The following is a 14,546-nucleotide window of genomic DNA, read 5'->3' as shown; positions in this document are numbered from 1 at the left end:
ACCGCAATATTATCAACAACGACGCCGTTCTGAACAGCTAGTCATTTTGAAACAGTCACAAATATGCAACAACAACAACAACAACAACAACATTAATAATAATATTAACAACAACAATAACAACATTAATAATAATAACAGCAACAACAGTAACAACAACTTATTGGCAGCCAACTTCAAATACGTTGATTACTTTACTAGAAATAGTTTGAAAAGACTTTCCAACAAAAATGGCAACATGTTGGCGGATTATTCCAGAAGAAATTCATCGTATGACTACCGACGCTCGTCACTTTGCAACAATTCAGGCATCTCTCGCGCCAGCTCATTTCAAGATCAAAATATTTTTTATCCCGGAAACAGTATTGATAATGATTCGGAAAAGTGTTCAACAACAACAACAACAAAAACAATCACCACTACAACAACATCAACAACAATATCATCAACATTTATAACATTAACACGGACAACATCAACAGCTAAAGCACAACCAATTGTTTCGAAATTCTCGATGACATTAACGACAACTACAACAGAAACAACAACAACAACAAAACCATCCATTTCAAAAAAGACAAGAATGTCCACAGATTTCGTAGACGAGTTGCTGCAGAGTTTTGAGCGGCATATTAGCAACAACACTCCAACAAATAATTCAACAGAGTCGAACCAATTTAATGCAATGAGCTATCAAAATTCTGCTAGACGATTCTCAGCGCCAGTCAACAACAACATCAGTTACAACATCAACATCATCAACAACAACATCAATTACAACAACATCAATTACAACAACAACAGCATTAATCGCACCAACAAAATTAATATTGCAAATGACATCAATGAAAAAGGTGCTTTAAGCTTGAGTGACAACATTAACTACAACAGTAGCAACGAAAACATCAACAAAACTTATGACATTAACGCCGGTTCATGCAGCAACGCATACAACAATGACAACAACAATAACATCAACAACATTGATGAAAATTACATTATATACAATCATCGTCACAATAGCGTACAAAATTATGCCACAATTCACAGATTAAACTCTTACTTTAAAGTTATAAATAATAATGTTGCAAAAATACAATACATCAGAAACGCCAACAACAACGACGAAAACAACAATAATAACAACCACAACAACATTAACAACGACAACAACAACAAAAACATTACTTGCAGTAAAAACATAACAAATCATAATAACGATAACATTAATAACATCAACAACACCAATGACAACAACAACATCATCGTCAACGACAACAGCAACAACAACAACACTTACATTAAAAACGTTGCCGGCATTAACAACGACAGCATTAATAACAGCAACAACATTAACAGGACACTGGAAGTTAGTGGCATATCAGCTGACTATTCTTCTTGCGAAGACGATGATGATGATGACAAAATATATGCCTATAATAAAAATAATAATAATAATAATAATTTTTATAATTATTATAGTTATAATAATGATAATAATGAAAGTAATATTAATGTTGATGATGCAAAAAACGATGAATATAATGATGATATAAAAGACGCCACAGATGATGGCGCTAATAAAGTGGATGACTTTAATCACAGCCATGATGACGACGACGATGATGATGATGACGTTGATGAGGGTGGCAGATGTGAGAGCGGAAGTAAAGTATGCTACCAGGAAGATAGGGAGTGTGAAATAGCTGGCCAACAGCGGAACTATGAGGAAGAAAAAATTAACGTTGTTGTTGTTGTTGTTACAAACTGCACTGATGTCAACAGCACTGATAATGACATTAACAACTCTGGAAATGATACCAACAACTCTGATAACCACATCAACAACTATGACACTAACAACTCTGATAATGACATTAACAACTATGATAATGACATTAACAACTTTGATAATGACACCAACAACTCTGATAATCACACCGACAACTCTGATAATGACACCAACAACTCTGAAAATGACACCAACAACTCTGATAATGACATTAACAACTCTGAACATGACACCAGCAGATCAGAAAATGACATTAACAACGAGGTTAACAATAGCAGTACACGTATTTGTTGTTTTGATCCAAACACCAACAACCGCGACATCAACAACAACAACAGCAATGATAAAAATAGCACCAACAACAATAATGACAATAAAAACAAGTATGACAATAAAGCGAGCAACAATATTAACCAATATGATATAAATGATAACAATGATATCTACAGCATTAACAACAATAACACTAACAACACTCAAAACTATCAGTCAGACGCCAGTATTCAGATAAACATCCAGTGTACACATTCATTACCATCACTACCATCAACTTCATCATCGTCATCGTCGTCGTTATCATCATCATCGTTGTCAAAAGAGACATCCACATTATCATCATCATCATCATCATCATTATCGACAACAACACCATCTTTATCCTCAGTATCATCGTTATCATTATCATGTCTGCCGATGCGCTACTTCCGGCTTCAAATGCCTAAGCTACCGTGGAGCAAAACGACGACAACCATTTTTGATGACGACGACGACGACGATGACTATAGTTGCAGTAATAATAATAATAATAATAATAATAATAATAATAATAATAATAATGATAATGATAATAATAATAATGATAATGATAATAATAATGATAATGATAATGATAATAATAATGATAATAATAATGATAATGATAATGATAATGATAATGATAATGATAATGATGATGATGGTGATAATGATAATGATAATGATGATGATGATGATGATGATGGTGATAATGATAATGATAATGATGATGATGGTGATAGTGATAACGATAATGAAGTTGATAATAACAATAATAATAATAACAACAACAATTTAAAAACCTGCCAAAATAGCACCACCACCGACGATGCCAACAATTTTGGAGATAGCGTGGGGCTAAAAATAGACATCAATGGAATTTCCCGCCACGCTATTAATAATAATAATAATAATAATAATGATAGTAATAATAAAAATAATAATAATAATAGTAATAATAGTAGTAATAATAATAATAATGATAATGATAATAATAATAATAACTCACGCACGATCAACAACGAGCTAGCATGTGATGAAGATCATCATCAGGAGCATCATCCTCTTCCTCATCTTTGTCATCTTCATCCTTACCATCATCATCATCATCCTAGGCGTCCACATCGTCGTCGTCATCGGCAGCCAACGGACGTAGATGTCGGTGATTTAAATTATTCAGAACCAGCCGAAGTTGGTGATAAAAAATTCATTTATAATTTCGTTTCATTTTTTCATTGTTTGCAGAGAAAAGAGAGATATGAAAAAAGAAAGAAGGCGAGGATAGAGAGAAAGAAAGAGAAAAAGATAATACATAGAGAGAGAGAGAGAGAGAGAGAGAGAGAGAGAGAGAGAGAGAGAGAGAGACAGAGACATAAAGAGAGAGAGAAAAAAAAAGAGAGAGACACACAAGTCATTCAAGGAATGTAGAAAGTGTTTGATGTAAAATTATAGGGGAGCATAAATAATTAGCTCACACACACGCACACTCACATGTGCGATTGGATTAACAAAGCATACTATAAATAGTTTTCCTATTCATCATAATTTTTGTTTAAATAATTTCATAAGCATTCTTATTTCAACCGAAAAAGATTATTATTGATGTTGTTATAATAATTATTTGTTATTTCTATAATTTATTATTTTCCTAATTATTCTCACAATAATTATCCAGTTTCATCTCAATTTTCTTTCGCCATCATCGTCCCATTTCGTTTTCTTCAAAGTGACAGGCAGCAGCTCTACAACCAAACCAGGCATCAACATTCTAAAAAAAAAAATAATAACCATCATGTTGTTTTTATAAATATTTTAAAGTTTGTTTGTCATTTTCAACATTTCAGAGAGAGAGAGAGAGAGAGAGAGAGAGAGAGAGAGAGAAAATAGTTAAAACATTTAAATTAATGATTAATAAACAGATATATCTTGCCAAGATATTAATAATCCGATTCAAAACAAATACCTGGATATGCTAAAAAAATTTTATAAAAAAAACATTCGGAAGCTATTCCAAAAAAAATTAGAAAGAAAAAGGTGGGAAAATGTAAATTAACAAGTATTCATTCAATCAATTTATTATTCTTTTATTCAATCACTCAACTAGCTGATTATATAATTATTTGTTCAATCATTCAAACAGTTGATCATTCAATCATTCATTCAATCAATCGTTCATTCATTTAACCAATCATTCAATCAATCAATCAACCAACAAATCAAGAATTTTTTGGATAAGATAATTTTAAAATATTCAACAGCCAACGTTGAATAATTGTCAAAATCGTTACAATAGTACGCACTTAACAACAAAATAAAGAAAAATCATAAAGGACGCAATTTACAGACACTGAATCAAAACATCAAATTTTTTCAATTTTATTAAAAGCAATAGTGAGTTGTGTGGGCTTTGTTTATCAGATCATCAACACAAAAACTATTATTTCTGATGAAAAATGATAAAAAGATAGATAGATAGATATAAAGATATAAGAGAGAGAAAGAGAGAGAGAGAGGGAGAGAGAGAAGAAAGAAAGATTATATCTAATTATACATGAAAAATATAAGAGCTATTAGAGTGATCTAATTTATTTAGTCAAATAAATAGTTTCATCATGGCTCGTTGGCTGGCTGGTGTAATGCCTGAAAGGAATGTTGTTTACACTGATCTAAACAATGAGTTAATTTGCATTAACGTTTTTAAAACAACTTAACCCATTTAGTTTGTAGATTTTTTTCTCATTTCATGCCATTTATCAGGCGAGCGACGTTTCGATAATGCCAGAAATGATTGGATATACAACTTCAACAACGACAACAAGTTCGACGACACCGACTACAACAATTTCAACGATTACTTTAGCATCAACAACATCGCCAACATCATCAACTGTTGCATCAACAACAAAAACAACAACAACAACATCACTCATACTATCATCACCATCAGATATTTACGATCCAAATTTTCAAACACCAGTAGAGATGTTGTCATCATCATCACCATCATCGTTATCGTTAAACGTTTTTTTCAAACACGAAATTAATAATGATAATAATAATAATAGCAATAATAGTAATAATAATATTAATATTAATAATAATAGCAGTTACAACAGTAACAACAATTATAAAAACACCGACATCAACCGATGTTTTAATAATGACACTAACATTTCAGACAGTATCAATAACATCCAATCATACGTCAATAACATCAATTGCAGCAGCAACAACCTAATTGATAACAACAACAACAACTCAAACGATAACATTATCAACGACAATCTATTCAATCTTACGATCATAAAAACCGACAATCCCTACAAGATCGGTTCATCGGTTATTCAACGAGCCAACGAATATGTAGCGACACATCGCAGAAATATCAAGACATCTATAGTTAGGCCGTTGATTCGAGATGGAGATTGCCATTTGCAACATCACCCATCACATCAAAACAACGATTTTATTGTCAGCAGTGCATGCCAAAGGTTAAATGACATTAAAAACTATAACATCAATTACATCAGCAGCAATAATAAAACTAACAGCCATGGTAATATGAAACGCAACAATAGCAACGATAACCATAAATCTGTTAATACCATTAACGATAATATTAACCATTCTTACATTAACGACAATAGTGATGTTGATGTCAACAACAACAACAACAAGTTTAACGAATTCAATACACCGAAGGAAAACATCAAACTTCCAAATCACATCAAGGAATGGGACGTTAATAAACACGGCAGCAAGTTATTTCATAATGCCAGCGGGCCAACTAACTGTGCAAAAACAACAAAATGTACAGATAGCAACGGCAACAATCTACCCTTGTCCTACAACGAAAATTTCGAAATGTCTGCCGAAAATGAGTGTGCGTACCATCAAGAAACACTTAAAAACACACTTGACCAACGGCAGAAGTGTGAAAATCAGTCTCCCTCTTGTCATCAGCTGTCTCAAAAGGAAGAACATCATCAAGAGAAAGAAAAACATCAGCAACAGAAACATGAACAACAACAAACGCATCTTCAGCAGCAGCGGCAACTACATCCTCTTCTTCCTCTTTTTTTCCCTTCTCAGCAGCAGCAGCATGAGCAACATCATTCTCATCATCAACATTTGCATCATCACCATCCTCACCAACATATTCAAATTAAGCAGAAACATCGTCTCCATCCATCATCATTTCATCTCATGAAAAAACCATTTAGTCACCTCTTGTTGCAAATATTAAACCTTAACTTAAGTAATTGCGATCTCTATAAATTAAGCAGCGCTACTGGTGATAATTCAGACGATAATAATGATAATAATAATGATGATAATAATAAAAGCGATGGTGACGATAATGATAATATAAATAATAAAAATAATAAAAAACTTGATGATGGTGATTGTAGTTATGGCAGCAAATGTGGTGTTAAAATCATTGATGAACGTGAAGACGCCGATGAAATGAAAGTCCTCCATAGTGAAAATGATGATCATGTTGATGATGATGGTGTAAATGATGAGGTATTTGATGGTGGTGATTACGACGACGACGATGATGATGATGGTGGCGATTATGATGATGACCATGATGATGATGATGATGATGATGATGATGATGATGATGATGATGATGATGATGATATTGTTGCTAATATTGAGAATGATAAAACGTTGAAAATAATAATAATAATAATAATAATAATAATGTTGTTTTTGATGATGAGGATGATGATGAGGATGATGATGATAAAGATGATGATAACAGTTTAATAAGAAAATTATTTTCATATTTTATTTCAGATCAACTCGTTTATTAAAACCTATATGTCGTTGCAGGGCAAGGTACTGTAAATTATTTTTTCATTTAAATTATTTGTTATAATAATTTCTAAGCCATTCCTATAATTTTTTTCATCAATATAAACGACTTTATAATATAATGTACTCAACTTTCTTATGAAAATTTGTTTTACAAGCTTTTCGTTAAAACCAGCGTAACCATAAAAATATTTCAATTACCGAGATTTTAAATCTACAGATAGAATAAAATCTTTTTTACTCGCTATTCACTAGGTGGAAATGCTGATTAAAAAAGAGATGGACGAGAAATACCGAGGTAGATGGCGCATGCATCTTGACCAATTAGATACGGTTCTGAGACTGGTCATCAAACTGACCGACAACTTCATCAGTGCATCTCAAGAATGCAATTTCGAACATTTCAAATCCCTTGCGGATTTAAAAAAGGTTGGCTATACATTTTCTTTCATTTTTTTTTGTGTTTGATTCACCGAATTTGAAATAAATATAATTTTATTAAAAAATATTTTTTGTTGCAGGAACTTTTGAGCGAGAGGCAGCAACATCTGCTTGAAAGGTTAGTGGAGGCGTGTGACCTCAAGGCCAACATCGAGGGCAAAGGTCAACAATTGATTGAAAAGGTCACGAACAATGGATGTTTGTACAATAGGATGGTGTTGTTGTTTGAAAGTAGGGTGGTATACGCTCTTTTCAGTTACAACAACAACAATAACATCAACAACAATAAAAACGTTAACAGCATCAGCAACAATAGCATCAACACAATCTACTGCAGTTACACCAATAACATCAATAACAATGCTAGCAACATTAACCAAAACGATGGAAACATTAATAGCAGCACGAACATTAATAACATTTCTATGGTTACCTCGTTATGAGGGTGTCGATTTTCTCAACCGACCAACTATTTTCGATATGTTTGTTTGTTTTGAACTATGTACCGCAAAGTGCTTATTGTCCGGAAGTGGAAAGACAATGGAAAGATTATTCTGTTTTATCTTTGTCTGATTTTTTTAAATAAAAAATATTTTTTTATTATTTCATATAAATGTGTAAATATAAATAAAATATAAATTTGTTATTCAACGTTCAAAAACGCGTAAAAAATATTTAAAAAATTAACAAACAAAATGATTTCTTAATAAATAAATAAATAAAATAATCAAATAAATAAAGAAAAAATAAGTAAACCAGTAATTGAGTAAGCATTTCATGGCGACAATATCTTAAAATACTGCCAACAACCAAACAACAACATTGTTCGTCTCGATATAACCTGATTCAACCAAGAAGACTCAATGTTTCACTCTGCATGTAACGTGTTCTTCGTGAACTGTCTCTAAAAACATATATCTGCCGTTTTATTACATATTCAAGATTCAAAATATCATACTTTGTTATTATGTTCGGAGTTATCAAGCTAATCGCTTTGATATTTGTCAGAAAGATTTTTTTTATTTAAAGTATTTTACGTACTTCAAAAAACTTTATGAAATATTTTACTTTAAATTCAGCGTTGAATTATATTCTCACAAAAAGAATAAATTTTATTTTTGGGTATTAATTAACTAATTAATTAATTAATTATCGGTTTTTACATCAACAAAACATATACCCCTTCAAACTTAAATTGCAATCATCATCTTTGTCGTCATCATCACCTTCATCATCACCATCATCACCAATACTACTATAATCATCACCCTCATCTTCATCTTCTTCTTCAGCTTCATCATCATCATCATCTTCTTCTTCCAGGACAACAGAAGTAAATTCTGGTAAGCCAACCTCCATTTATTTTGACTTGTGTTACGTTAAACTAACTTCTAAAAATCTCTAAAATTATACGTGTTTGTCTGTATATATATATATATATATATATATATATATATATATATATATATATATATATATAATAAATAATATATAATACCCACGTTTTGAAGATGCTGTACTTACAAGAAGACGTGTTTTGTTGTGTGTGTGTGTGTGTGTGTGTGTGTGTCATTCCTGTTTTTTATATCCGGAAATGTAGAATTTTAAAATCATGGAATTCGAATCTGTTTTTTCAGATCTACCATTGTTATTTAATGAAATTGGATACTACAATGATGTTAGTCAAATAAAATTTTTAATAACCAACTAAAATATTAATAGTTCAAATTAATTTTGGGTTAACATTGATTTGAACCCTGTTGAATCTCGCAACATGATCGATTGATTGAATAAAAACTCGTTACGTTACCTAACATTTTTCTGCGGCACCTTTCAAAAAGCAACTAAGTACCACTTAACTAATTTCAAAATGTAATCAAATGTAATTCTTCAAAGGGGAATTTAATGTTTTAAAAAAAGATCTGTTAAATAAAATATTTTCGAAATAATAAATTAAAACTAAAAATTTAATAATGAATTAAATTTCGCGCATAAATTCATTTCTTCAGAAAATGCACTGCCCCCTTAGATAGGAGAATCGAAATAACATTTCGGGTTGGTTAGTGTTGTTAGTAAGTTAGTTTTTTTAGCTTTAGAGTTTAGTTAGTAGTTTATTTTATTTTTATTTATTTTTTTCCTAAATTTTATTTTAATAGATAATTTATTAATTTATTGCTTTATATAAATTGATTTTTGATCCAATCAACTGTTGACCCAATTTGTTATTTAATGTTTTTTATTTTTGATATGAGAATTTTACAAGCATGGTTTCTTTATCTTTGGTACTTTGGTTAAGAAATTGGTATATTATAAATAATGTGCACTGGACTGTTAGCTGTCAAACATTTCCTGAATCTGTATTAGTGAAATAATGGCTGCTAATTCAAATGGTTGTACTACTAGTAATAATTTAAGAACATTAATGATGATGCAGCAGCAGCAGTTGGCAGGTTGTCTCACCACCCACACCACCACTACTGGTAAAAAGATGAATAGTCTTGAGTGCAGGGCTATTATAGAAGAAGAGATTATTAGTGAAGTGCATTCTCATTGGTGGAAGCACCTGGTAGCTGGAGGAGTGGCGGGAGCTGTCTCAAGATCGTGCACTGCCCCGCTTGATAGGATCAAAATCTTTCTGCAGGTTCGTTTGTTCTTATTTCTCTTCCATTTTCAGTCATGACGTGGTAGGTAACGTTTTTATTTTCAACAGTCGACCTTAATGAATCTCATGTCTGTTACATTTATTTGTATGAAAAGATTCAAAAAAGTGAAATTTTTTTCAAATATTTGACCAGCTTTAGCTAGATTGGTTGCATTTTTTTATATTTTTATTAAAGATTTCATTTATTATTAACATATTAATTTTATTATAAACTAAATCTAATCTATAAACTAGATTGAACTGGAGATGACATTTATATTTCAAATAAATATTTTAAATATAAATTCTCTCTCTCTTTATCTCTCTCTCTATTTCTTTCTTTTTCTCTTTCTTGTGTATTAATGTCGGCTTATATACTTGAATTAAATGTTAATAAATAACATTTAGTCTAAGAAGTAGTGTATGTTTTTAAATGTGAATTATTGATGGATATTTATGGTGAATTTTAAGGCATTTGCTCTAATGTGAATTATATTTTTTTTAGTAGGAATTAATGTAATTAAAAAAAATTTTTTATTTTGTTTTTTAATTCCAGAAATTTTAAAAATGTGACATATAATTAAAATGAAATATAATTTAAATAATAACCAAATGCACGTCAAAATGTCAGGTGGACAAAGCCAAAAATAAAACTCCTTTAACCCTGAGAAACGCCAGCAGGGCGATTTGTAAGGAGGGCGGGGTTTTCTCGTTCTGGAGAGGCAACGGAGTCAACATTGTCAAGGTCGTTCCAGAAATCGCCATCAAGTTCACCCTTTATGATGAGGTTCGCCAGAGAGTCGATTGATTGTTTGGTTGATTTTAATTCATTAGTTGATTGATTTTAATTAGTTGATTGATTGGTTAGTTTGGCCGTTAATTTATTTGTTTATTAATAAACTACAAATAAAAACATAAAAAATGAACATTGGCAGTTTAAGAAGAAGTTGATGCTGTATCGGGAGAACGAGGAGGCGGGGATGTTTGAAAGGATGGCTGCCGGAGGTTCCGCTGGTTTCATATCGCAAACCATCGTCTACCCGCTCGAGGTTTGTACTGCTGATACTTCTGATGCTGCATCTCATTTCTGTCTCGTTTATAAATTTGTTTTGTATTTTTAGTAACAACTTGTTGTTTGGGTGGAATTTTTATGGATATGGATCATCAATGTTGGTTAATAGAAGCAAACACACTGCAAATACAAACATGCTCATGTATGCAAACATTTTCAAAAATACCTGTGAGTAAGATGCAATGCCAAACTACACAGATATCTCCGTGCGCACACAAAAAAACTACAAATAGCACACATGCAATCAATGATACGCACACTCTTGATACTCAAATACAAAATACGCATATAAACAATAAAACTAACAGGTTATGAAAACTCGTCTGGCCCTTCGACAAACCAATCAGTCGAGCTGGTCGTGTGTGAGGGACATATTTCAGCAGGGAGGCTGTTCACCCAGGGCCTTCTTCCTTGGCTACTCTGCCAATGTTGTGGGCATCGTGCCCTACGCAGCTATTGACCTTGCTGTTTATGAGGTGTGTCTTATTTTTTTGCTAAATATTATTTTTATTATTAATTTTATTATTCTTATTCTTATTGTGTTTTTTTGGTTTCACAAGTCAGATTTATTTATATACTCGAATGTGCATGCTTGGAGCTGTATTCTTGTTCCATGTGTTATGTTCTATATCATAGTCACATTTTATAGTCTGCTAATAACTTCTTAGTGATTGCATCTTAAAAGTTGATTTATCTTTTATTTAAGGCCATTTAGCTGTAATTGTTGTCTCTGTCGCTGTCTTTAAATTGATATTCTAAAAATTGAACCTCAATTAAAATACATATAACATGATTCATTCCCATTTATTCGTGACTGGATCGAAGCATATGTAAAATAATGTTACTTTTAACTAATTTAGTTTTACAAGCAAACTCAAACAGACGAATACAAACAAACAAACCAACAAATACAAACAGACATTGAAGCGGAGGTACATGGAGTACACGAACACGACAGACACGCCACACAGTTTTGCTCTGTTTGGCTGCGCATTGATGAGTAGTCTTCTCGGCCAGACTGTCACCTACCCTCTGAATCTCGTTAAAACTAGAAAGCAAGCTACAATTGGTGAGTGCAAGTGTGATTGATTGATTGGTTGAATGGTTGGTTGATGTGATTTGATTGTTGTAGAATGCTTATTTTGATTGCCTGGTTGTTTTCCTATGCCGCATTTTCAGTTGGTGACGTTTCTCTTAACCATCCTCATCGTATTTTATTTCCACATCGTACGTTAGCCACTTTTCATCCTAACTCGTCATCTAACTTTGTACGATTCGTAGTTTCCAAGACGTCACACCACCTCTCGTTGGCAAGCTACCTACGACTCATCTCGAGAACGGAGGGCATACCCGGGCTCTACAGAGGCCTCTCTGCCAACCTGCTCAAAGTCGGGCCTGCAGTCTCCCTCGTCTACGTTGTGTATGAGAGGGTTAGAGAATTTCTCGACGCTCCCATGAGATAAACTTCCTCTATTAGGCCATTTTAACTATGACAGTCTTTTTGTCTGTGTGTGTGTGTGTGTGTGTGTGTGTGTGGGTGTGGGTGTTTGGGGGAGAGAGAGAGAGAGAGAGAGAGAGAGAGTATGAAAGATTTCAATCCAATTATGAAATTATAAAACCTTCGTTAATTAAACAGTGTATTATCACTTGAAAGTGAAGTTTGTTGTGTATTATCACTTGAAAGTGAATTTTGTTTGCGTTTGTTTCTGTTTTTTCGGGTAAATTTAATACTTTCATTTGGAATTTGGCTTTACAATTTGATATTAGCTGATGACATTTTTTTATGGCGCGGTGCGTGCAGATGTAGCTATGTATGTATGTACACAACACACACGTACGTTTGTACGTGTGTGTACACTTGCAGTCTGATCCAGTTTATATACATTTTCAAATCTCTGTTCATTTATGGAATCAAATCAATAGATGAAAGCCGCTTTCATATTCATCATATTTTTTCATCTTGTTTCTACATTTTATAATTTTTCTTCGTCTCCCTCGAAGTTATCTTTTTTTTTTCTTCCATTTATTTATTTTTTACAATTAACTTTTTTCATTTAGGAAATTTAACTAACACTGTAGATCCTGATATATCTTTTAATCTCATGTTAATTATATATATATATATATATATATATATATATATATATATACATATATATATATAATTACTAATGTATATATATACGTGTGTGTGTGTGTGTGTACGTGTATATTTACTCATGTATTTATATCATATTGTGATCATTTCATTATACTCTTCTGTTCTAGCTTCTCTTACGTTTTATTTTTTATACTTTTATTTGTTTTTTTTTTGTTTGTGTGTTTGTCTCTGTGTTTGTTTGTTTGTTTGTCTCTGTGTTTGTTAGTTTATGTGTTTTTTGTAACGATTTTATATAGGTTTAATGTACTACTGTAAATATTAATGTAATTTTCCTTAATATAAGTGATAATTATGGTGATTAAATGATATATTATAGAAGATATATATATATATATATATATATATATATATATATATAGGCTACTAATTTAAACTATCTACTGATATATATATATATATATATATATATATATATATATATATATATATATATATATATGTATAGGCTACTTATTTAAACTATCTACTGATAATAAATGACTAAGTAGATAATGTTTTATGGAATTAATTAAAAAAGTGGACCTCGTTATTTATCCGTGTATCTTGTGTATCATCATTATTATCACTTTTATGAATGATGATGCTTTTTATATCATCTGACATTAAATGTGATACATTCGTGTTTTTTGTATATGTATATATATATATATATACGTTTGTGCGTGTGCGCGCGTGTGTGTACACAGTGTGTTGAGTTTCATTTCATTAATTCATACCTGTTGTGGTTCTCGTAAGATACTCATTAAAACTACCAGTTGTTCTGCACGCGTTTACTTTAATAGATTTTTTTCTTCGTGTTTTTACTTTTTTTTTAAGGTTCTGTCTTTCTCTCTCTCTTTCTCTCTCTCTCTTTCTCTCTCTCTCTCTCTCTCTCTCTCTCTCTCTCTCTCTCTCTCTCTCTCTCTCTCTCTCTCTCTCTCTCTCTCTCTCTCTTGTTCATTAGAGATGGTGTTCATAGTCTTCTTCTTAGGTAAAATTTTGAATGTTATGTATGTATAATATATATATACATATATATAATATATATATATATATATGTTTATATATTTGTATTTGTATATTTGTATATTTATTTAATTATTATTATTTAGTTTTAAATTCTGTTACTCATTGTGTGCTGTATTTTAAGATGACCGCAATAACAACATATACCTTTCTAAGACAAAGACACATAGAAAGGACACCAAAATCAAGACACATACAAAACAAAGACGCATACAAAACAAAAACACATACAAAACAAAGACACATACAAAACAAAGTCATATACAAAACAGAGACACATACAAAACAAAGTCACATACAAAAGAGAAACACGTTA

The 14,546-nt window shown here is 31.6% G+C and overlaps 2 protein-coding genes across 2 annotated transcripts; both read left to right on the top strand.

Moving 5' to 3' along the window:
• Positions 1–7,189: 7,189 nt before the first annotated feature.
• Positions 7,190–7,794, top strand: HELRODRAFT_176777 (hypothetical protein; the record flags this gene model as incomplete). Its single annotated transcript, XM_009024120.1, has 2 exons — positions 7,190–7,339; positions 7,432–7,794. The coding sequence occupies 2 exons, from the start codon at positions 7,190–7,192 to the stop codon at positions 7,792–7,794; spliced, it is 513 nt and encodes a 170-aa protein (XP_009022368.1).
• A 2,045-nt stretch (positions 7,795–9,839) lies between these two features.
• HELRODRAFT_84047 (hypothetical protein) lies at positions 9,840–12,527 on the top strand (the record flags this gene model as incomplete). Its single annotated transcript, XM_009023991.1, has 6 exons — positions 9,840–9,996; positions 10,634–10,779; positions 10,934–11,041; positions 11,373–11,540; positions 11,983–12,133; positions 12,346–12,527. 6 exons carry the CDS (start codon positions 9,840–9,842, stop codon positions 12,525–12,527), a joined length of 912 nt encoding a protein of 303 aa, XP_009022239.1.
• Positions 12,528–14,546: the final 2,019 nt, after the last annotated feature.

Source organism: Helobdella robusta (assembly GCF_000326865.2).
Source record: "Helobdella robusta unplaced genomic scaffold HELROscaffold_39, whole genome shotgun sequence".
In the NCBI taxonomy this organism is placed as follows: Eukaryota; Metazoa; Annelida; class Clitellata; order Rhynchobdellida; family Glossiphoniidae; genus Helobdella; species Helobdella robusta.
The sequence above is the reverse complement of the archived record's forward strand: the minus strand, read 5'-3'. Positions and strand labels throughout refer to the sequence as shown.